This window comes from Emys orbicularis, chromosome 1 (assembly GCF_028017835.1).
Source record: "Emys orbicularis isolate rEmyOrb1 chromosome 1, rEmyOrb1.hap1, whole genome shotgun sequence".
NCBI lineage: Eukaryota > Metazoa > Chordata > Testudines > Emydidae > Emys > Emys orbicularis.
Genome location: NC_088683.1, coordinates 187681541 through 187706393, shown reverse-complemented (window position 1 = coordinate 187706393; position 24853 = coordinate 187681541). Strand labels below are relative to the sequence as shown.

Sequence of the window (24853 nt, the reverse complement as noted above, 5' to 3'; positions counted from 1 at the left end):
AATTCTAATAAAGATGCCAACAAGAAGTATAGCACAGAGAAAATAACAGCCTTCTTTTGCATATTTTCAACCTAATTTAAAAAAAACCAAACACTCTGCTTGTTAGCTATGTGGTAAAAGCTGTTTATTCAGTGTGTCTGAGCACAAATGTCATAACTCTGGAAAATTATACAACATCAGTTACTTAACCAATATTTTACCAAGGCAGAGGTCAATATTTGTATTGATTTGCTCAGGGATACATATTGCTAAAGATTTTATTTTATAGGCAGTTAGGCAGATTGCATTTAATAGGAAGAATGTGGTTCATGGATTAAATATGTGCTTAGAAAATAGGGAACTGCTAGTTTTTGTATCTCATAAAAATGGTAATACAACAATTAGCAGGGTCATACTATAAAGCATAGACTTTATCCTAGCTTAATGGATCTGGGGATACGCATTCATCAGCAAGGATGGATTTAGCATAAAATGACATGTAAATGAATTGATGACTGATCATAAATTAATTTTAGTGCTGAAGATGTAGTAGAGACACAGCAAGATGCCACTTTATCATAGTATTTTACTGCTCGGCAACATTTGAGCAACTACTTAATGTTCTATGTGCATTTCTTCTCTAACAGCTTGAATAAATTAGAAAAAATGTTGGGCCTTTCAGCAATATGGAAACCAAAACATCTAAAAAGATTGAAAATAAAAACACAAATAAATTTGGCTAAGTGGCATAAATTCATTTTTCATTAAATGTTTATAGATGCCTTGATTATGTGTGGACCTATAAAGTGTCAAACTTGTATGAATGGCTTGTATTCTTTTATTAAAGATTCCCTGGCCAGAAGAGACAATTTTAAGAACATACAAATTTCATTTCATACTTATAAGTTTCAATATTTGGTAGGGGAGGAAATCACTGTTGTATAATATACAGCAGGGGTCGGCAACGTTTGGCACGCGGCTCGCCAGGGTAAGCACCCTGGTGGGCCAGGCCAGTTTATTTACCTGCTGACACGGCAGGTTCGGCCGATCGCGGCCCCCACTCGCCGCGGTTCGCTGTCCCGGGCCAATGGGGGCGGCGGGAAGCTGCGGCCAGCACATCGCTCGCCCACGCCGCTTCTTGCTGCCCCCATTGGCCCGGGACGGCAAACCGCGGCCAGTGGGGGCCGCGATCGGCCGAACCTGCCGTGTCAGCAGGTAAATAAACTGGCCTGGCCCGCCAGGGTGCTTACCCTGGCGAGCCACGTGCCAAACGTTGCCGACCCCTGATATACAGGATATGTCAAGGTCTTATTTTCAGAGTAGATAGATAGATAGATAGATAGATAGATAGAGCACTTTTTAATTCACTATTCAGCACTTCCCATGATTTTCTGTTACCCAGCATAGCCATAGCCTCCCACTGTTGCATGATACCTCACTAAAGTCAATGATCATGCTTTGTATTAATAAATAAATGTAAAGGGCCAGATGTGCTCCTAGGAGTGTAAAGGGCTGCTCCTGCACAATGTAGGCAATGAGAGTTTTGCCATTCACTTTAGTGGAAGCAGGATCAGGCTCATAGAATTAGATCGTGCAAAAGCACTGGACACTCTGGCCCTGATCAAGCAAAGTACTTAAGCATGAACTTAACTTGAAGCATGTGGATAATCCCCATGTTTAAAGATAAGCATGTGCTTAAGGTGGTGAAGCACTTAAGCACTTACTTAAGTTCTGTTGGCTTCAATGCTTAAAGTTAAGCATGTGCTTATAAGTGCTTTACTGAATAGGGATTCTTTGCTAGATCAGTGCATAAGGGCCAGTTCTTAAAGGTATTTAGGCACCAAAATATGTAGATAGGTGCCTAGCCAAATTTTCAAAAGGGCCAATGGGAATTCGGCACCTGGGCCCTTTGGAAAATCCCAATAGGCACCTATCTGCATCTTTAGGCACCTAAATGCCTTTGTAAAGCTAGGTCTAAGTGCTTTGCCACATTGGGGCCAGAGTGCTCAGCACGTTGAAGGATCAAGCCTTAAATCGATACACCTGGACTAGTACTAGTCAATAGCTAAGAGCTTGTTTTGAAGGCATCTGGACCAACGGGCAGCTTTCTATGAAAAGAGAGGTTGGTTGTGTTTCACAGGCAGGATAGACTTAAAAACAGTACAGAGATGTACTGAAAGATTCAGTTTGCACAAAGAAGTAGCTTTTTAATTGCCTGTAAAATGTCAGGAAATAATAAAATCAGTAGCAAGCAATCTACTAGCAATTCTATCCTCCTAACCTTTCTGTAAGAGCAAAACAACTTCCTGTGTGCCTTAGCATCCAAAAATGTTTTATGGAGCAAGAAAACAGAGTTCAAATTTTCAGATAGTTGATTTTGTTTTGCATAATGCATTTACTGCTGCTGTCTGCAAGAGTAAAATTTACAGTTGCCAGAAAACATAAAAACTCCGATGTACACAGAGTAAGCTGCTGCATGTAAAGGAGGTAAACCTACTAAAAACCCGTTTGGAAAATGCACAGTTGATCTGAGAGGGACACCAGTACCTTTTATTCTACCTTTATTCAGATAACAATTGTTTATCTGGTTTGGGAAACAGTGCCAGTGGGCACCATTAAAAAGCAGTCATCATTTACTAAGCGTGTTAGATTAACCCAGCTGAATTATGGCCTAAGGGTGTTTGTACAACAAAACAAGGTTCAGTCTTTAGTGGTGAGGGTCCACACATTTGTAAGATAAGCTAAGGAACATTTTTATTTTTACAGATTGTGGTGAAAAAAAAATTGTTTAAGCAGTTGGCCAGAATAGCTCAGGAGGTTGGTAGTAATATCTGGATATTTTCACCCCTAGTTCCCAGTTCAATTATATCCCAAGTCAGTGGATACCAAAAACTCCCTACAATTTGATAACAGTTTGCTGATCTATGTGAAATGAGCTGCGAATCTCAGTTCAGCTACCAAAGTACAGGAAGCCATAATACCAAAAACTTCATCAGTAGTTGGCAACCAGGTTGACAGATTCAGCAACTAAAGATCAAATCAGCAAGAGGATTGAGCTACCCTTTCACTTCTAGAGATGGTGCTTCCACAACACAGTTGAAGTATGACAGATTAAGGGAAAGAGGTATGTGCGCGCATGTGTGTTTAGGAGCGCACTGCTACTCACCATGCTACAACTTGTTCTGTACTTAAAAGTGAGACTTCAGTCTCCAGGGCTTTCCAACACTTTCAGAAAAAATACATGTGAAAAATAGGTACTCTTGTAATAATAGTTTGGCAATAATTGAAGTCTAGGTATTGCTAAGTAAACCTGGTCTGTGTGCGTGTGTAGTTTGTGTATGCATGTGTAGGACATACTGTATAACAACTGCTTCAGAAAATTGCATGACTGGTATGCAAGTAGATGGAATGCTGTATGCAAATGGAAAGTATGTTTTCATTTTCTTCCTTAAAACATACTTAGACTTATTCCTTTTGTTCCATTTACATTGTTAAAATCGTAGGCCCCAATTCAGCAAGGTAACTAAGCAGATGCTGAACTTTAAGATCATAGGAAGCAATTTTTTTAAAGTGTCTTCACCTATAGCATCTCATTTTCTTTTGTCCTTTTCATTGTTTTTATAGCTGTTTATGTCATTGTTTTTCATATTTCATATCAATACCTATTGCCAAGCTACTGCTCTCCTTTCTGTATGATGTTCTGTGACCCCTTGATTGTTGTTTAAGAAATTGTCCTCTTTAAGGAGGTTCAGTTTCAGCCTTCTCTTGCTGTTATCTTAGGGTACGTCTGTACTTACCCGCTGGTTCGGCGGCAAGCAATCGAACTTCTGGGTTCGATTTATCGCGTCTTGTCTGGACGCAATAAATCGAACCCAGAAGTGCTCGCCGTCGACTCCGGTACTCCTGCTCAGCGAGAGGAGTACGCGGAGTCGACGGGGGAGCCTGCCTGTCGCGTCTGGACCGCGGTATGTTCGAACTAAGGTACGTCGACTTCAGCTACGTTATTCACGTAGCTGAAGTTGTGTATCTTAGTTCGAATTGGGGGGTTAGTGTAGACCAGCCCTTAGATTCCTTACATCTGTCTGTGTCAAATGGAGTCTATTTGGAAAGTAATAATTTTGTGTGTGCTCTTGGCAAGCAGAATCAAACTCTGTCACTTTCTGTTGCGCTTAACACACCTTCTGCCTGTCAGACCTCCATAGACCTCTTCAGTTTCTGTTCTTGTATCTTTGGAGTGCATGAACCTGTGTTATTATAGCCTGCCACTTTGCTGATGTTAAAAGATTTGGTCACTGCAGCAAAGTAATCCATTGTTTTCAAAAAGTTAGTGGCACAGAAACTTCTCCCTCTTCCTCTTTTTTTGTAGTACAGTATGTCTGTGGCTTTCAACCTTCCCAGACTACTGTGCCCCTTTCAGGAGTCTGATTTGTCTTGTGTACCCCCAAGTTACACCTCAGTTAAAATCTACTTGCTTACAAAATCAGACCTAAAATTACAAAAATGTCACAGCACGCTATTACTGAAAAATTGCTGACTTTCTCATTTTTACCATATAATTATAAAATAAATCAATTGAAATATAAATATTGTACTTACATTTCAGTGTATAGTATATAGAGCACTATAAACACGTAATTGTTTGTATGAAATTTTAGTTTGTCCTGACTTCACTAGTGTTTTCTATGTAGCCTATTGTAAAACCAGGCAAATATCTAGATGAGTTGATGTACCCCTGGAAGACCTCTGTGTACCCCCAAGACTATGCGTATCCCTGGTTGAAAACCACTGGTGTATGTTATTGATTGAATTCCTGATTTCAATTATATTTTTCCTTTACTTTTTCCAGATAGCTTTTAATAATCTACAATACCACAAATATCTATCCTAGCAACTTGGGCCTAATAAGCAATCCATAATTTAAAGGTTTTCTTTTAGACATTAGGCTTTAAATAACTCCCTTGTACATGTAATGAAAAAGAGGGTTTGCAGGTCAGGTATTAAAATTTCACTACAACATTTGTACATCATCACTAAGTGTATAGTAAATCTAAGGGATGATTTATCCCTCCACATGTATCCATGCATATCTTGAAAAAATCAGCATTTCTGCTGCTGCACATGTGCTCACTTGCTTATTTTGCAATGCATGCAGTGATGTAGGCCACAGTGTGATTTTGAGTATCTCAGTTTTTGGAAATCTGAGACATGTTGGGACTGATTTTCAAAAGTACACACCATTTATAACCCCAGTTGAAGTCAATGGGTAATTTGGGTGTCCAGCAACTTTAAAAATCCCAAACTCAGTGATAACTTTTGAAAATGTAGTACATACTATACTGTACATTGTATATCAAAACCATGCTTCAGATACTAAAAAGTACAGATAACTGGGGGGCCAAAAGGATGTATCCTTCCATCAGTATTAAGTATTATACTTATGTTTGTTCTCTTTCTCTCTCTCAAGCGATTTGATCCATTCTATTTCTGAATACGTTTTTGTCACTGTAGTTGCACTTTTTTCTTACAATAGTGGTAACCCATGAGCAGGGCAGGAAGGCAGCATTTGAATGTGTAAGTGACTCAATATTAAATTCAGAATTTAGTCACATATTTCCTGCAAATCTATTCCCAACAAAACTTTAAGACCGAAACTCTTTGAATTTGCTCAAGGAATTACAATGAACTGCAGTATGTACGTGTTACTCTCTAGTTTTGACTTAAAGATCAAATAACGATGTTAAGGCCTCAATTAAAGAAAGCATTTACATAGTTCCTTAACTCCATCTCTGTTCGGGACAATATGTAAGCATGCGTTCAATGTTCAATTTAAATAAGTTCATTGAGACTTATGCACGTTCATGGTCTCCTAAATTAAGGCCTTACATTGTAAATGTCAGGCTATGTACTACTTTACAACATATGGAGTCAGATCATGTGGCAATAGATTTCCTTTACATTGCTGTAAATTTGTAGTAAACACATAGACTTTGGTGGAGTTTACACAGAATTTTCATAAGTATAGATGATACCAGAATTTGGCCCATTTTGTACAAATGGTCAAATGATCAAGGGACAACCTATGAATGTAATTCCATCTACTCCTGAAAGATTCCTTGTACACAGATACTGCTTTGATGCCAGACTCTCCCAGATAAACTTGTTTTCTTGATGAGAGAAAATAAACTTGATGGGCCTTTGAGCTTTAGATAAACAGATATGATATTAAATGTATACAACTCACTAGACCCCTACATTTGTTTTTAGGTTCAATGGTAAATGGATGGGGTTCTGCGTCTGATGAGGACCGTAACTTTTCTAGTCATAGATCTAGTGTAGGTAGCTCCTCAGATGACTCGATCTTTACCAGCGGCAGTTTTGCACAAGCACTGGTTGCAGCAGCAGATAAAGCTGGGTTTAGGCTGGATGGAACCAGCCTGACAAGAACAGGTTTGTAGACTCAAAGTTGATGCTTTCTGCATGGTCTCTTCCTTTTCTTTCTCTTCTTCTTTTCAGAGAACTCAAGTCTCACTCAGAATTCATTTAACCTGCATGGAATAAGGAGGTTGGACAGTTTTTTTCTGCATAGCTTTAATCAAAACCTTCCACTGTGTTTTAATTTTAGTACTCCGAAGCAATGAATAGCACAAGCTTTTAATCACCAGCTTCAGTCTGCTATTTCCCTTTACTCTGACTCCACTATGGATTTACTGACATGTGCTCCCTTTTATATTGCAGCAAAGAGACTACTAATTTTGCCATGCAATTTTTGATGATTTATTTTTTGCAAAATCTTCTCACAATCAATAATATTTCTAGTGATGAAGAGCACACTTAGTCATTACCTCCATTACTGCTGTTCTAGTGCATCTCTTTTGCACAATGTGTTTTCTGGGAAGGCTCTCTAAGCATGGGATGAGCTGGTGTAAGTTTATCACTAACAGCCTTATTAATCAGTTGCTTTAATGGCACTTATTGGAATAACTTATTATATTTGGATTTCAGGATATTAATTAAAAATATATCAACGGCATCTACAAGTTAAATGTAAGAGTGGCAAAATCAGTATTGCTTTTGAAAACAACACACTCTTTCCTTCTGAAACAAATGAGGAGTAAATATAATTTACTTTATGTAATTTATAATTCACAAGCCTCTTATGTGTCATGTTTCACGTGTTCATTTCTAGCAAAAAAAAAAGAGATAAGTAAAATGTAATAAAATGTTCTGGACACAGCGAGAATTGATTTGTGTATCCTGACTTTTATCAAAACTGCAAAACAACCTTTGCTGTTTAATTAAACTGACATAAACTAATAGCACAATATTAATTAGGGAACTTTTTTTTTTGTTACACACTCATTTCACATTTCTGCCTGCAAGTACCACTCTGTTCCCATTAACTTTGGAACTTTTAGTACTATTCTCATATAAAGTTTGCCCTTTAGTACATTATTTGCATTTAGGAAAGTTGCCCATAAACATAGAGGCTGATCCTGCAGTCTTTATGCATGCAAAATTACCTCAGTGACTAGATGGCAAATGCTATACCTTAGAAATGGAGAAAAGGTTTTTGGCACTCACCCAAGCCACTCACAAAGACAGAGGGTAAAAAATCCTGGCTCCAATGGCATCAATGGGAGTTTTGCCATTGACTTCAGGGGAGCCGGGATTTCACCCCGACTCTTTAGTTAAATTCATCAATCTTTAAAACCAGTTATTTCACTTTTAAAAACAGACAAAGCTCTCCAATTGCTCCCCTGCAGTAGTGAAACATTGATTTGTTCAGTCTGTCTTTTCATAGGGAAATAAATAGACTGCCTGCCTTCGGACGTGCCAAAATTTTGGGAGAATTTGGCCAAAATATCATTTAACACTGATTATTTTGCTTGAAGAGACTCTTTGAAAAGCCTTGTGTGAGAACATCGAAACTTTTGCACCCTTTCTAGTTTTTGTGCGCTCTCACTGGGACTTATTCAAAGTCCATTGAAGTCAATGTTGATTTAATGTTGCGTGGATCAGGCCCATTAAGAGGTACAGGCCCTCTTCCCCTCCACACGCACAAACTTTAAAATGTATTATTTTGTAGCATATCCATGCAAGAAAGGTGCATCTTTCTGGTCAAGTATTGGGAGTGTCCAGCTTGAAAAACACCCAATTATTTGATGGTGGTGTTATGGTTTATCAAGCGATTGATGTGCATTTTTAAAATTGCATGCTAACATATTACCTATTTGATGAACCATTACAGTTTAGAACATGCCAAAGTATCCCTTGTCATCATATGAACATTAAAATGCATATTACCTGATGCACCATAATGACTCTTCACAGGGCATTTCTCTAGCTGAGAAGAGGCAATATTCTTTATGATTGTCATTCAGGGATGGTATCTCAAGGCCTGATTCTCCACTACCTTATACCCTGTGTAGTCATTAACACCATCACTGGTGCGATTGGAGCCTTCTGATTTGGTAGCATCTTACACTCACTTTTCATGGGTGCCTGTGACTATGCAGGGGACAAGGCATTGGTGAATCGGGACCAAAGTATCTCTCCTTCATGACACACTCATTCAGGTTTCCATGTGCCACTGTGCTAATTGTCATATAGCTCAATGATTTGGAGTATTTTTTCCTTTTCCTTTTTATAACACCCTATAACGGGATGATTATATCACCAATACAGACAGTCTGGCACAACTGAGCAGATTTTACTAAAGAGACAAGAATAACAGATATGCTACAAGTCAGATCTGAGGTGCACTGAAAGAATTGTGCTGGGAAGCTTGCACATCACCTGCCTGCCCTATGTATGACTCAAGTCAGTACTATTGTTAGCCCCTCTCTTTCATAGGTACTTAAGTCAATCACAAACATGTCATATATTTTTTCCAAAGCCTGCATGCTGAATTAAGGGTTAGACTTATACCCATGAAAGCAAGAGAATTCACTTAAAGATGAAATTTCATCCTAGATTCAGGGCTTGTCTACAAGGTGCTTTAGTCTGCACCAAATTTTAGTCCTCACTAGCATCTCATGCACTGACTGACCAGTCTGGACCATACTGGTGTGCACTAAAAGTTCCCCAGGTGCTCATTAATGTAGTCCCGTTTCAAACAGTGCTACATTAACGCGCACTAGGAAACTTTTACTTTAATCTCCTCTGGTGCAGATTAAAGTTCCACGGAGGAAGTTATTTTTACACTCCATGGTGTCTACGTGCTGGCGGGGTTTATTTTTACAAAACATCTGTGCTGCAATATGGAGTGACTTAATGATGGGATTTCAGACTCATCTCTGAATTTCTTTTCCTTACAATTTTTAAATCAAATCCTCACTATTTTGGCATGTATTTGTTTCTGGTTGAATCTATAACTAGGAAAAATAAGAAATCAAATGCTGAAAAAGCAATTCTTGCATGTACGAATTACTAAAAATCAATCTTTGGGAGATTGTGGGAGAGATCTTGATTCCTTTGCACCACTCTGGCAGTGCAAAGGGCTGTAACACTCTACCAATTGGCAGATAAAGATTCCCTTGTCATGGAGGAAACCCCAGATGACAGAAAGCCAACATAGCTATCTCTGACCCTAAAAGACCCCTCCAGAGTAGGGTATGTGCTAGGGCATGTCTAAAAGAAGGGGGTATATTTAGAACACTACTGTACTCCAGTGACCCCCTGCAAGCATACTGGCTCTTTGAGGGATTTTAACAGCCAGTTTAGGTTAGAGCAGCCCACAGTCTTCTCTAAGTTCTTCACCAGACACCAAAACCACTCCCAAGCAGCCTGGGGAGCACAAAGATGTCATACAGCCATCTTATCTCTCCTATCAAGTCCTGTGCAGTTTGGCTTAAGCATTGGTCCTTCTGGGTTTAAAAGAAAAACAAGATGTTTGGTTGCCTTAACACATTCAACTCTGGATACAATTAAAGAAAATCAGAATAACCACCAGTTCAAAACAAAGTACAATGTTAAAATTCCTAAGGTACTTGTTACAGATGTCAAACAAATGAAACAAGAATAAAACATTCTGAAAAGATTCCAAAGGGCTCATCCAATCTTAATAGAAAATAAGCTAATGTATTCAAAAGACTTTGGAGAATTTGATTGAATTAATATATACATGTAAAAATAGAAATGAAAAAAGCAACTGAATTGTCATCAAACAAGCCCTGCTGTGATACTCTTGAATGCCCCATTAGAATAGAGTCAAGCAGAGGAGGGGTGTTTTTTTAGAGGAAGTGTTTTCAGTGTAAACAGAACTCTGAGTAATCAATTCAGTTAGCCAACATGTGTCCAGAATAAGTTTTTACATACACGTGCATACTCACAAAATAATAAATAAAATAATGGGGAAATCTTTACAAAAATAAATGTTCTTGCTCTTTGTTTTGGTCCATAGATCTACAGGCATGAGTTAGTATATATTTTGTAAAATCAGCTACATTAGTGTCATTGGCGTTACACCACATATACAGTACACTGGAGTCACAAAGATAAGAATCTGACCCAGTATATGTTTGCTATACACAGAGAAAGAGATGGTATATGGTGAATAAATGTTATACAATTGCAAAATCATTTTATCCCCCTGCAAGTGTAAGAAATTATTCTGAACACATCTGTTTAGTATAAAAAGTAGATATGAGTTAAACAACATATAATAGTTTTAACATAATGGTTTTAGTTAAATATAATGCTGAGTTTCCCACTTGGCTTATTGTGGAATATTTTAAAATGATTGTCATCAGCAGATATTTCAGCAGGGCACTTACTTTATCTTCATCATCATCATTAATAATATTAGTATTACCAGAGAGCCTAGGAACTCTAGTCATAGACAATGACCCCACTGTGCTAGGTGCTGTACAAACACAGAACAAAAAGATGGTCCCCGCCCCAAAGGGCTGACAATTTTCACATGAGTGCTGAAAGGAAAGATATGCAGTACTTCAGATCAGACACATGAGAGCACAGCCTACTTCATTGCAATAATGTTTTCCATTTTGATTTCCTTTTTTTCCCTCTAGGCAAAGCATACCCTTCCTCTCAGCGACCTCGGCCAAGCAGCCCATTTTCAACTGACAGTAACACCAGTGCAGCCCTGAATCAGAGTCAGAGGCCTAGGCCTACTAAAAAACACAAGGGGGGTAGATTGGACCAACCCCCATTGCCTCATCGCAGGGAGGGAATGACAGACGGTAAGTTCTTTGGTTTGAAGTCAGCTCCGTAGTAATAGTGATATGTTGCATGCATGCAGGACTGAAAAAAATGTAGAGTGTTCCCTTAAAGCATATGTGCTCCAATGAGCTATTTGTTCCACGATGTAAGCTCTCTAAGTTGTCAAGTGAATAATGTTGAAATGAGAGCTGTGCAAAACTTGGTTGATTCATCATTGAGCAGGACTTCAAGCAAACCTTTCTTTGCTTCGTCTATGGATGGGTTAACTCCTCTCAGGTTTCCAGAAATTTCATTGCAAGTCACATCTAAAACGACTGAATTTCATCTGGTTTCACTCCAAAACCATGACTTTAGCTAATGCATGGAGGTAACAATATTCAAATAAATTTCCCCAAAACAAATTCAAAGTGTGCCATGCTGTGTTCCGCTTTGCTCATGCTTTTTGTGCCACCCATACAAAAGGTCCATATTAACCCATAACATGCTTCCATTGCTTGGTAATGCTATCCCATTCCTGAATTCCACTCACCTCCACGCCCTAGTGGCTCTGTCTTTCTCTTCAATTCTCTGACACCCCTGTTTCTCTCTAATCCCCTCTTCCAAACTGCAAATCCCTGGTGGATCTGTTCCTTCTAATCACCTGAACAACCACCTCTCCTGTTATTCCTACCTCACTTACACTTGTGATTAGCAAAAGAAGCAACCACCATCTGCTACTCCTATGTGTGGCTGTCTTACTACTTTTGCTGCTCTCATAGCTGGCTACGGTAAACGCTGAAGGATTTGGAGAGGGCAGCGGGCAAACAATCAGCTTTAAAAGAGCCATCAGCCATTTTCACCACTCCTGTAATGAGGGTGGGGATGTGGATGCTCTCCTCATTGTTCTGGTCAACCTTTCAGTGCCCCCTGATGCTTTGCAGCTTCCCTCTCTTCCACATAGGCAAATCAGAGACGGAAAGAAGGGCATCCCCTGGGGCTGCATTTTTCCCTACTTCAGTTGGTACCATAGGATCCTCTGAACTTTGTGATCCCTCAAACAATGCTTGGGTGGGATTTATGCCTGTGAGTCTGTGTTCACTCAGAAATGAGTCTCTTGCTCTTTCTAATGGTTAGTGAGCCTTGACAAATCTTCCAGCAAATGCAGAAGTCATGTGGTGTGTGGTGTCAGGTTCTGTTATGAACATGTCTCGGCGCTCTAAATTCATTAGTAAACTCTTCCATTACTTATTTATTTAATAAACTTATAAATTGCAGAGCACTGCAATCTACATATTTTAACTATACTATACCCTCCTGGCTGATTTTAAATTTACATCTTTAGTGGAACATAATGCTTGATAAATCCATAGAAGAAGAATCAGAGAGGAAGTACGTCTAGTGACTAAAGCAGTGGAGCTGGAGTTAGCACTTCAGTTACTTCCTCATCTTTGCCACTGACTTGCCCAGTCTTTGCCTCTGCTCACCTTTGCCTATGCCACTGTAAGGAGGATACTCACACTCTGATTGCAAAGAACAGCTCATAGGCTGCAGCTTCATAATAATCACTCCTGGGAAAACAATGAATGGCCAGATTTTGCAGAAAGGGGTGCCTGTAGCCTACCTTCCAACCATATGCTGTGCCTTCCTCCAGTTGATGACAGCCCAAGAGCCTGTTTGACTTGGCCATGCAAGGCAGCCAGCACTTTACACTCATAAGGAGGGCTAGACTAAGCCCAAGCCAACCCTCCATCTCTGCTTGGGGTTTGTGCTAAAGCATCTGAATCCCAGTCCCTCAATTAGGCAATCAGAAAACAAGGCCTTCACCCCCACCACCCGCCATTTCAATTATAAATTGGCTTGCAAATTTATGATCCAGCCATTAGATATTGCTAGTGGTGGCTGGCTGGCATCAGTACCTGACATCAGAAAGATGAATCCCACTGGGATGGAACAACTAAGATACTAGGCAATACCATCATGTACCAGGGTCTCCCCTCTGAAATCCCCTCATTTCTTGGTTTACAATTTTCTTGGAGCGATTGACCGTAGGAAACGAGTTGACTCCCCTCCATGTGTGCTATGGAGATGCATCTAACCATACTAGCATGGCCATAGGGAAGTGGGATTGTAAATCCATCCAGTCGCTCTTATCCTTTGCTGGTAGCCCAAATCCCAACCTGTTGACTGATCACTATGTGGTGATTTTATATTATGTGGGGTGCTGCCACCACCACTGATTTACACACACAACAGAGTGTGTGGGCGGGAGAGATTAGCCTGCTGTGAAATGGGAACAGGCTCATCATGGTTCCAGATGCAGTGAGATCTTTATATAGGCTCAGGGAAGACAGCAGAGTGTGTCTGGTGAGCTTAACTAAGGCTAAAGGTAGGGGGGAGGGATAATTAATGCTGCAGACACAGGAAAAGAAGTGAGGCAAAAGGGTACCACTAATGCAAAACTTCTGTTAGAAAAGGGAGGAAAGGGTGTTGCTTTCCCAGCCAATCCTGAGACAGAGAGCAAGCAATTAGACAGCTCAACACTAAATCCGACCATGACTGGCTAGTAGGGCCATCAGTGCTTACAGTCCTCCCCTGCCAGCCTTTGTACAACATGGGCTCCACAACCCTCGATTCAGGGTGGGACCAGCCTAGATAGATTCTCTAAGACAGACCTACCCTACTTCCAAAAAAGTGTGAGACTGCCTTCAAAAATAACTTGTTTAACTTGCTGATATCATCCAAGCATTTCAAAGTCCTTTAGAAACATCAATATTCACATCACTGCTGTGCAGTAGGCAACGATATCCATTTTACAGATGGAATTGCAGGAAAGGTGAGGATGAGTGATTTCCCAAGGTCACAGAGGAAATCTGCTGCAGGTCCAGGAGTTGTGTCCAGATCTCCTGATTCCCAAGCTGTACCTTAACAACAAGGCTTTCTTCCTCTCCAGTGTTTGATTAATAAAAGTTTGCTAAATGCATTGGGATAGTCAGATGAAAGGCACTGTATACAGTAAAATATTAATACTGAAACAATTTTTGAATTTAATGTTCTTTTTCTGTGCTACTGTCTGTTGCAGATTTAAAACTTACACATTTGTTGCTCCCTATTACTTTATTTTATTTTGTTCATGTGAAATTGTAATAGTTCTGTGTTAGAGAATCAGATTCCATATTACAGACTGCCTTTACTGAATTCCATGGACGTTCAAATAGAGGTTGTAAGTTACAACTTCAATAATCTGAATTTCAAATTGTATAAGCAGATGCCAGTGTCGTGGTTCTGTAAGGTAACTGGTTATGATTGCAGTAAAATCAATTATAAGGAATGCCATTTTGGAAGCCAACACTATAAAGCAATTTTAACATTGGCAGGCTCCCATACCCCTCCCGTCGTCCACCTACAATAACTCAAACACAGTCGTTGGCATGGAAGGTCACATTTATATTCATAACTAAAAAAAATCAAATAAATTAGCACTGAACATAAAGTATACACCAAGCCCACTGACAGATTATTATAATATTGTGCTAGCCAGAAGAGAGAGATCTCAATCTGGGGGTTGGCACCTCATTCAAGAACAAAGGTACAGTGCTGCTACCAGATATAATTCTCCTGTCCCATACATTGACCTGTTGTCCGAAATAACCAGCATTTTCTCATTTAACTATGCAAGACAGAAGTGCTGACTGGGAAGATGTTTCATCAACTTTGGAGAAAACACTGCCCCACACATAGGAAATGCAAGTATCACCTCTACTATCAAGGACATGAAAATGAGGAATCATACCCCATATAAAACTGAAACACTGCCATCCTTTTAAAATAAATCTGTTGACCAAGATCTCCTCATCAATATGTAAAAATTGCTTCAGTCCCTTCATAGCTACAACCCTGAGACTCCACTGCAGGTTCCAAAAGCAGAGGAATACTCCTTCATACTATCCACTGTTCCTGGTCAAGTTCCAATTAAAAGTTTTCAAATGCTGTAATTTCTGAAGGGTAAAAAACAAAAGGATAGAGCTTCAGCTGGTATAAACACCGCATAACTCCACTGGGCTACACAATCTGAGGATCTCTCCCAACATATCTGTAAAATTTTCCCAATACAATTAGTTGAACCATAATATAGTACATAACAATGATGAGCTACAGGCAGTTCCTCATACACTATAGATAGGCAGCATGGGCAGCTTCTCAGGGGAATGTCAGAGACACCTCAATTTTTTTTTCAATTCCTCACAATCTGAGTTTGAGGCATAAAGAGCCATGGCCTCTTGTTTTCCTATTGTATAACTTCAGTCAAAATTTCACTTTTTTGAGCTATAATTTTCCAACTTTGATCACTGTCTCAGGATTCTATATAGTGAGAAAAGTATGCTTATCTAGTTCAAAAAAGAACTAGATAACTCAATGAAGGATAGGTCCATCAATGGCTATAAGCCAGGATGGACAGGGATGGTGTCCCTAACCTCTGACCTCTGTTTGCCAGAAGCTGGGAATGGGTGACAGGGGATGGATCACTTGGTGATTATCTGTTCTGTTCATTCCCTCTGGAGCACCTGACAATGGCCACTGTCGGAAGACAGGATACTGGGCTAGATGGACCTTTGGTCTGACCTAGTATGGCTGCTGTTATGTGCTTATGCTTTTGTCATCACAAACATACTTTGAAACCTCTTTTTTGGAACAGTACTACCACTTTAGTGGTTTAGTTTATAAACTTTGAAATGTAGCATACAAGTTATTCTGAACATCATGTGACTTTCATGTTCAGTTGAACATTTGTTTTGATGGGTAAACTATATGTTCTTTAAACTTATGAAGTCGCTGAAATTTTTCCAAAATAGCAAGTTTTGACTGAACTTTTTTTCTGAAAAAGTGAGATTTTTTTTTTGCAAAAAATATTCCTCTTATTAAATGGCTCTGTTTAAAATATATTTTGAACACTTATAATAATATATTGTCAGTGGTGACATATTTTTAAAATAACTTGATCTTTGAAATTTGGTGGGATTTGATTGAATTTTACTTTTAGATTTTGAGTTCATTCAAAACTGAAACTGAAAGTGAAACTCAAGGATGGGGGCAGAGAAGTATGTCCCAAACAGACTGAAACAGAAGAAACTGAATCAAATAAAATGGATTAATTTTTCACAACTTGACAAAATTCCTTGACTGTTGCTGAATGAGGCAAATACAGTAGTATACATCATGTATACATCAAGGAACACAAATTGTAGCTCATATTCTGTTGATTTCATAGAAGACGTTAGTAGCACAATTGCTGGAGGTAGAGGCTAGTAGTGAGGGTAAATAAACTGCATTTCTGACTAACATGAATTTCCTTTTTTTAAAAAGTCATAATAAGTGACTCAGATCCTTTTATTAGGGGAAATTTTTTTTCTCTGCGGTTTCAAACAAAACATGTTTCAATTAAATATTAGCTTGTTCTAAATCTTATTCACGTTTTTTAGATCTTCCACCACCACCAGATCCGCCCCCTGGTCAGGGTTTAAGGCAGCAAATAGGCCCTGGCCAGCGCGGAGGCTCGGCAGAGAGAAAAGGAAGCTCTCTTGAGAGGCAGCATACTTCCAACATAGATGAAACAAAGAGCTCATTGGATCGTCAAGCTAGAACATCATTAGAATGGCAGCGACAAACCCAGGAATGGATAAGCTCCACAGAACGTCAAGAAGATTTCAGGAAAGCCCAACATAAACAAGCATTTGGATCAGGTGTGTGTGCTGCACAAGTCAAAGAAGTGTAGACAGCTTCTTGAAACATTTCCAGTAGAGGTTTATAACTCACTAGAATATAAGATCACCTTAAACCAATAGTCCCCAGCATTGCCAAGACTTATATTAGAAGAATAAATACATTTACCCCCTAAGCCAGTGCATACATTACACTATTTAGGGAATTAATAATATTGTCAAACGTAGCAGCAAAAAAACAAAATCTGAGCTCTATTCTTGGTGGGCCAGGCAAGAGGAACAGCCTTTTAACTATTCCCCTTTATAAAATGTATTTAATTGTACATGTAAGGCCACATATAGCAGTATCTTCAACCAGCAACTGAATTGGCACTAGCTGTTTTGCATGCCTACAGAGGGCTGACCCTCCTTAGCCTAAGCCGTTTTTTCCCAGCTATATTTATAGCATCCTTTCCTCTCTACTCAAGTATATGACAAAATAACCTTCCTCAGTAAGGCTTCGATTGATGACAGTATAGACTTTAACTGGGAACTTGTCTTTGCTGATTACTGAGCTTGACTTCTGAATGGATCTCAGGCCTGTAAAGACATGTACAGGAGGTGAGATTGGACTGGAGATTCAGCTCTACAACATTCACAGATTCCTTCAGTTTAGCCACTCACAGCTTCTGTTTCTGGACACCTAACTATTTTCCGTAGCCTTCGTCTCACATCTTAGTCCAGTGCTGATAAAATAGAATGATGCAAGGGGACAATTGCACAAGGAACATACAGCATAGAAGCAAGGCATATACAGTTCTTTTTTCTAGGGCCATGCTGGACCCTCATGCATGTATTAAACTTACACAATGACACTGGCAATAAGTATTTAAATCTAATTCTCATAGCTAATCTCATATCTGTAAAAACAATGGTATAGGTAGGTGCATCTGTCCTGGAGCAAGGATTTCTGAATGGTCCTTCTCTGATACCTGTATGTTATCCTCCTTTATCTGCTTCTCAGGACAGCCTCAGAAGAAAAATGACTGGTCTCTTCAGTTCTAGACAAAAGCAAAAAAAATGTTAATGTTTGGTTACAGTTGCTACAATAAATACTATAACCCATATTTTAATAAATAACAGGAATATGCCATTAAAAACAAACCAAAACAATCCTTCAATAGTATGGACAAGTGAAAGGTCATTTATATGTCTGTTCTACCACCTTTGCAGTACAGATGTTTGTTTAAAAACAATATTAATATGTGAGATTTCACCTGGTACAGTCCAATAACAACCTTAACTCTGACCCACAAGACATACTTACAAACTTTTTCTACATATACACCTCTAATATACTGCATGTATATCTGTTATGTGAGGCTATATTCATGGAAGCTCTTCTGCTACCACACTCAAAATTCCCCATCTCCATTTCTAGTAAGTGCGCAGGAAGGGCTGATGAGGATGTTAACTATTATGTAACTTAGGGGGGGTCTACAGTTGTAAGGCTCTCATACCTCACACCTGAGTCAGAGCCAAAACCCATTGAGTACAAAGGACTGATTCCCACTGACTTCAGTGAGTGTTGAATCAGGCCCCTCAGGGGTTAGAGTGATTGCAGAGTTCCTGTCCTGTGAACCTTTACAGATCCAAGGCAGTTGGCTTTCCCTCATGCATACCTTAGGAGGTGCATTGGGAGCTGCTGCAGCCCTCTCCTTCAGTGTGGGACATACAGAACTCTGTCTTCAAATGCGTTCCGTGATGTCCAGTAGTTGAATGCAAGATGCTTCACTGAAGCTGTGCCAGCATTTTTCACTGTGTGTGTGTTTCTTTTCTACTCCAACTTCTTGTACTGAAGCATTCTTTCTCCATATTCTTTTCTCTATTAGGTTTAACGATGGATACTCCTGCATCATTTTTATAATGTTAATTATGAGTATATTTTTTTCTTGAAATCTGTCCTGAACTATTTTCCCAATTAATGATGAAGTTCACTGGGAATCCATTCACCAGATAACAGGGTTAGACACTTAACAAATATTTTCAAAAGAAGGCATTTTTAATTGTTGTCTTTCTGAAAAACTATTTGCTCAATTGCCTTGATATCATTCAAAACAATGACTATTGTTACTGAGTGTTAGCCTTAATATTTTGAAAGCATGACTTTTAGTTTGAAAGTGAGTAGTCATAATCTGCTTTACAATAGAAAGCTAATTGCAACCTGTTTGCAAACACTTGCATATAGCAATATATATATATATATATCAGAAAAATAAAAAAAACATGCATAAGAAACCACAGTAGCTGCCTCCTCCCTTCCATTCTTCCCTCATCCTACCTTCCCCATTTCATTGCTTTGACTCCGTGTATCATGTCTACATTTGGACCTGGGTCTTACACACACCTGCATCTGGGACAAATTGTGTTCCTGAGTAGTGTCATTGATTTGGTTCACAAATGAAGTCAGTGGGAGTACTCACATGAGTAAAGTTGTGCACACGCATAAGTGTTTGCAGGATCAGAGCTTGAGATTGTAAATTCTTCGGGGCAGAGGCCATACGTATTTTACCTATGAAACACCAAGCCCACTTTGGGTGCTGTATATATAAAACAATAAGGAGTTTGGCTGAGTACTGAATACATTATTCTTTTTTACATCGATTGACCTATGCAATGAAAATTTTGCACTGTTTGTCAGATCATTTATTCAATGAATAACAGTTACATTTGTTAACAAATATTTTAAAGTACTGTACTAGCTGTAATAATAACCCTAATTATGTACAAAGATATTATTATTCTTTCTATTGTAGGGTCCCACTTAGGACGTGGTCAAGCTGCCACTGATATCAAGGGCATAGACCCCATTGACTTCAATTGTGCAGAACTAAGCCCCTAATTTCATGTATTTTTCAAAAGAGCATGAGTAGTCTAGTACTGGAAACCATATTTTCACTGATGACTTTTGAGCATGCTCAGGATCACTGAGGGCTTGTCTATACTTACCGCGCTGGTTCGGCGGCAGGCAATCGAACTTCTGGGTTCGATTTATCGCGTCTTGTCTGGACACGATAAATCGAACCCAGAAGTGCTCGCCGTCGACTCCGGTAATCCTGCTCGGCGCGAGGAGTACACGGAGTCAACGGGGGAGCCTGCCTGCCGCGTCTGGACCGCGGTAAGTTCGAACTAAGGTACGTCTATTCACGTAGCTGAAGTTGCGTACGTTAGTTCGAATTGGGGGGTTAGTGTAGACCAGGCCTAAGTGTAGTAACAGCAGCAACATACCTAAATGTGATATGCTCAGCTACCCCAATAATAGGCACACTATGCAAATCAGATTAGAGTAGTTCTGAGCACAAGGAGAACATTGTGGTTGTCCAGCGCAGGTGGGTCATACAAACACCTGTCTGGACAAACAAACACCAGTTTTGTAGATGTAAATTAAGGCCTTCATTCTGCAAAGAGAACCACATGAGCAGATACTGAAGTCTTTGCAGGATCAGGACCTAAGAAGATGTTTTTCGGGTGGGGAAATGTCCTTCAGTGCTGTTTTGGGGATTTAGACAAATATCTTCCAAGTTCTAGAATGTTTGAAAAATCTGACTGTTATTTTATATTGTTATTGTTTATTTTATGAATTACACATTTCTCAGGCCACATCATAACAGCATATATTCTATTAAATTATTGTAACAGTATAATAGGGCATGAGGGGTTTGGTGGTGGCTGTTTCTAAATATTTCATTTCACCCTTAAAAGTGCTAAAGAATGGACTATTCATCGAAACCTTAGTCTTCATCCCAAAACTGGGAAAACAAACCAGTTTATAGTATATTTCATTCTCCTCTTCTATACTCTAGAAATGTGTCCAGCTTCTGCTAAACTGATTTCCTCTACTTGTGTTTATTGCTGCCTTTGCAGGTTGCTGCATATTTCATCCAGCTGTTGGAATGAGTTTCCCTCTGATTCTATTGTTAGGGTTTGCTGTGAAAAAAACTGTTAATAAAATTTAAAAGTCTTTGATAGCTAAATGCCATCTTGCTCTGTCTTTTAAATGTTTGCTTACATTTCAACAAGGACAGCACAATTATAGCATATGAAGCGGATATCCTGCAGTGCTAGTATTCTAGACCTATGGGTGTTAAGATTACGGAAGAGAGTCAAATATAATCTCTTATCTCCCTCTTCCTTTTCCACTACTCCCTCTCTACTTCTCCCTCCCTGTCTCTGCCCGCCATTAAATAAGATACGTCTCGCCCAGTTAAATGGTTTAGCAATAGGTAGAGGGGAAAAATCTTAACCCTAATTCAGGAAAGTTCTTAAGCAAGTGCATACTTTAAGCTTGTGAGTTGTCCCATTGACGTTAGTGGGGGCTACTCATGTATTTAAAGTTAGGCATATGCTTAAGTACCTTGCTGAATTGGTGATCTAGTTATCAAATCCTCTTCCTCAAGATTTAGTCAAGACGGCTAGAGTGCTGTGTGTACAACAAAAATAAAAATAGTTCCACAAAATAAACAGCTTTGATTCTCCTCAGTTTGGGAATCAAACCAATTCTGTTGTTTGCTGCTGCTACTGTTATTACCATAATGCCCAGAGGACCCAATCAGGTTTGAGGCCCTGTTTTGCTAAGTGCTATACAAACACAAAGGTGCAAGCCTATCCCCAAAGACTTTCTGTCTCCCAAGACACCTATTCTTACAATCCTTCATCTGCGCAAGAGGAGGGGTAAACTAAGAGGGACGTAATCCTTTGTTCAAAGAGGACCATGTAGTGCCCCTGAAACAGTGTCACAGAAAGATTTATTCCCCCACAAATATTTAAGTAATAGGATAATTTGTAAAATGAGATTTTTCCAATGTACTTTCTATGGTTGGAAATTACTGAGCTCCAGGAAGCTAATTAAATTAGCTGATACCACAGTTCTTTATCTAAATTGATTGAAGCAGTGTTACCATAAGTTAAACTAAAGAAGAGGAAAAAAAAAACACTCCTAGAAGCTTAAAGGAAAATATAATCATTACATTATTCTGGAAATTGTATGTGCAGCTATTTCTATTAAGCAATCTGTAATTCATCTGCTATTTGTTCACAATGAATCTCATTTTATAATTAATGCAAACTAGTTTATAAGTTTACATGCAAACACATTGGTTTCATTATCTGTGGAAGCAGTTTAGGATGCACATGGAGGCTTTTTGGTATCACTGCCATATCATAAGACAAAATAAAAGAAAAAAAAACCTTTCTAAATGTAATACACACTGGGTGAGTTTGATATCCACACCTGGATAATGCTGTTAATAATATGTTTATGATTTTGTGTTTTCTAGAAGAGGCGCTGGTGCCATATAGTAAGCCCAGTTTCCCATCCCCAGGTGGTCACAGCTCTTCAGGAACAGCTTCTTCTAAAGGATCGACTGGACCCAGAAAAGGCGAAGCCTTGCGAGGAGGTCACCAACGCAATGCTAGTGACCTTCTTGATGTAGGATATATGGGATCAAATAATCCAGGACAGTTTACTGGTGAATTATGTAAGTGTCTTTCTTGCTGCAATTCAAATGTAAAAAAAAAAAGAACAAATTTATAATAAAATTTTCACTGATGCAAGATTGGATTCCAGAGAGTGAGAAGCTCAGTTTGTCAGTCAGCTATGATTCTGACCCAGATCTCTGTCATCTCTGAGAGGTCACTTCCTTGTGAAAAAAGCGAATAATTGAAATGTACCTTTCTGTGCCTTTAGATTTATCTTAGACTTCACCCTACAACATGATTTTTAATCTGTGTTAGTACTGTGACTCGGGTCATCTATTTAACACATCCTTGAATCTGTGATGCTAGTGTAAAGGGAAACACATCAGGTCAGCTGGTTAGAATTACTCGTTTTCCTTTAGAATTTTTTAGCCAAATTCAAGTTACTTGACCTGAAAGTGGCATTGGTGATGGTGTTACAGAAGTGCATTAAAAAGAGGCCTTTGTTCTATTCTTGGCTGGTTACAGCAGACAAACTTATCACTCCCCTTCTTTACCCCCTCTCTTTCCCATTCAGCTTTCTTTCTCTTCTCTGCCCCCTGATTCAGTCTCCCTTTTGCTCATCCCAAAGAAAGTGGTGCCTCTCTTTTTCTCAAGTTTCCCAGCCCAGCAGAACTCCTTCCCAAATTTGTTACCACTATGTATGTCATACCTGGTACTATGCCATGTATATGTCAGCTAGATGACACTCACATGAGACCTCAAAGACTGTTAGGTCATAGAAGCTGACCTTTTAGTAACAGGGACAGCAAATACTGTGGTGTTCTGGCTGCCTGAGAAACACAGTGAGAACACACCTGGTCCCAGAAGTCTCGAAGGAGGTTCTGGAACTTTCTCACCACACCAGCAGCTCCTTTAGAGAAGGCTGATACCTGACCCCTGCTGATGTTTGTCAGTGCAAAGCAACGTCAGTATTGAATTACCCAGTGCCAGAAGGCTCTCCTATACATAGGGTATCTCAGGCTAGGCCTCCATGTATGGTGGCATGTAGATTACATATATTGTACACCCTCCAGCACAGGTATAAATAACAGTGTAGACAGTAAGGCACTGCTTAGACGAGTAGAATAAAGACACACCAAAACTTCAAGGTATGTATCCTACATGGCTTTATTCATGGCCAAGAAGTGCTTCCCCCAAACTACACTCCTGTTTTTAGCTGTGTAGTGTCCCTCTGCCTCCCCACTGCAGGAGCTTTTCCCCACCACTGGGAAAGACTTTGGCAGTAGGGAAAGGCTGTGGAAACTCTCTGCTGCTGGAGTCTTTCGCCAAGGCTTTCCCCTTGCCAGAGCCTTTCACTGATGCATGTAGCTATACACCATAGTATGAATGCAGCCTGCTTTTCATAGCGGCATGTAGTTACACCTATGCTACATGCTGTTGCCAGTGTACACAAGGGGGGAGGGATAGCTCAGTGGTTTGAGCATTGGCCTGCTAAACTCAGGGTTGTGAGTTCAATCCTTGAGGGGGCCACTTAGGGATCTGGGGCAAAAATCAGTACTTGGTCCTGCTAGTGAAAGCAGGGGGCTGGACTCGATGACCTTTCAAGGTCCCTTCCGGTTCTAGGAGATAGGATATCTCCATTAATAAATAAAAAATAAATAAATAAAAGGCCTTAGGGTGAACCGTCATGCAACCAATGCAGGGAATGTGGCCAGAGGAAGAGGGATGTGGCTTGGACTTTGCTACTATTCTATGGGCCCCAGTTTCCATGATAGTGCCATAGGCAGCTAAGAGTACAACCCATCACAGAGTGACCCCAGGATCAGAGGAGTGCAAAGGTGCCTTTAAGACATCTTTGCATCTCTCTTTCTGAGCTCTGCCAAGCATGCCTCCGCTGTGGATCTGATCCATAAAATTGGTATCTCACTCTGGTAAAGAATATGTTAATTTCCACATGCAGTGCAATTTAAAAGTGACACAATTAGAGAACACTTGAAGTACATAACTAAATAACCAGGTTTTAAATAACCAGGTTTTACTTGATATCCAATCTGAGCCCCAGGTCTGACTTCAGCACAGATGTTCCATTTGAAAAAGATATAGAGGTCATTTAAAAATATTAAGTATGTTGCTCTTCCCACTTATGTATTTCTTTCACTTCTGGTCACTGTTTCTCTCTCTAGTAAAAGCAATAAATAGGGTACTATTGCAGTAGCTGCATAACAGATATTACCTGGACAGCAATTGCAGTGTGCTAACAGAATATTCTTTTCAGACCTATTCAAATAAATGTTTCTTGGATACAATCAACCCTGTCACTATTCCTAATCCTGCTTAACTGTACCTACACCAGATTCCTCCGGTAATATCTCAGCAGGACATAGGTTCACTACAAGGAGTCCCTTTGTCAGTGGAGCTGTGCAGACATTGTGTCTACCTATGTGGATCAGTCTGAAGAAGTAAGGCCTTAGTGTCTGGTCCAAAGCCTGGTATGTCAATGGATAGACTTTCACTGACTTCAGTGAGCTTTGGATCAAGCC

The 24853-nt window shown here is 39.6% G+C and overlaps 1 protein-coding gene across 1 annotated transcript in view; it reads left to right on the top strand.

The window, feature by feature from the left end:
- Positions 1 to 24853, top strand: part of ROBO2 (roundabout guidance receptor 2) — a 587768-nt gene that overhangs the window by 541908 nt on the left and 21007 nt on the right. The window contains exons 27-30 of the mRNA XM_065421111.1: positions 6244 to 6426; positions 11010 to 11180; positions 16617 to 16877; positions 22172 to 22372. Of these exons, the coding sequence (XP_065277183.1) occupies positions 6244 to 6426; positions 11010 to 11180; positions 16617 to 16877; positions 22172 to 22372 (816 nt within the window). The remainder of the gene's footprint in view (positions 1 to 6243; positions 6427 to 11009; positions 11181 to 16616; positions 16878 to 22171; positions 22373 to 24853) is intronic.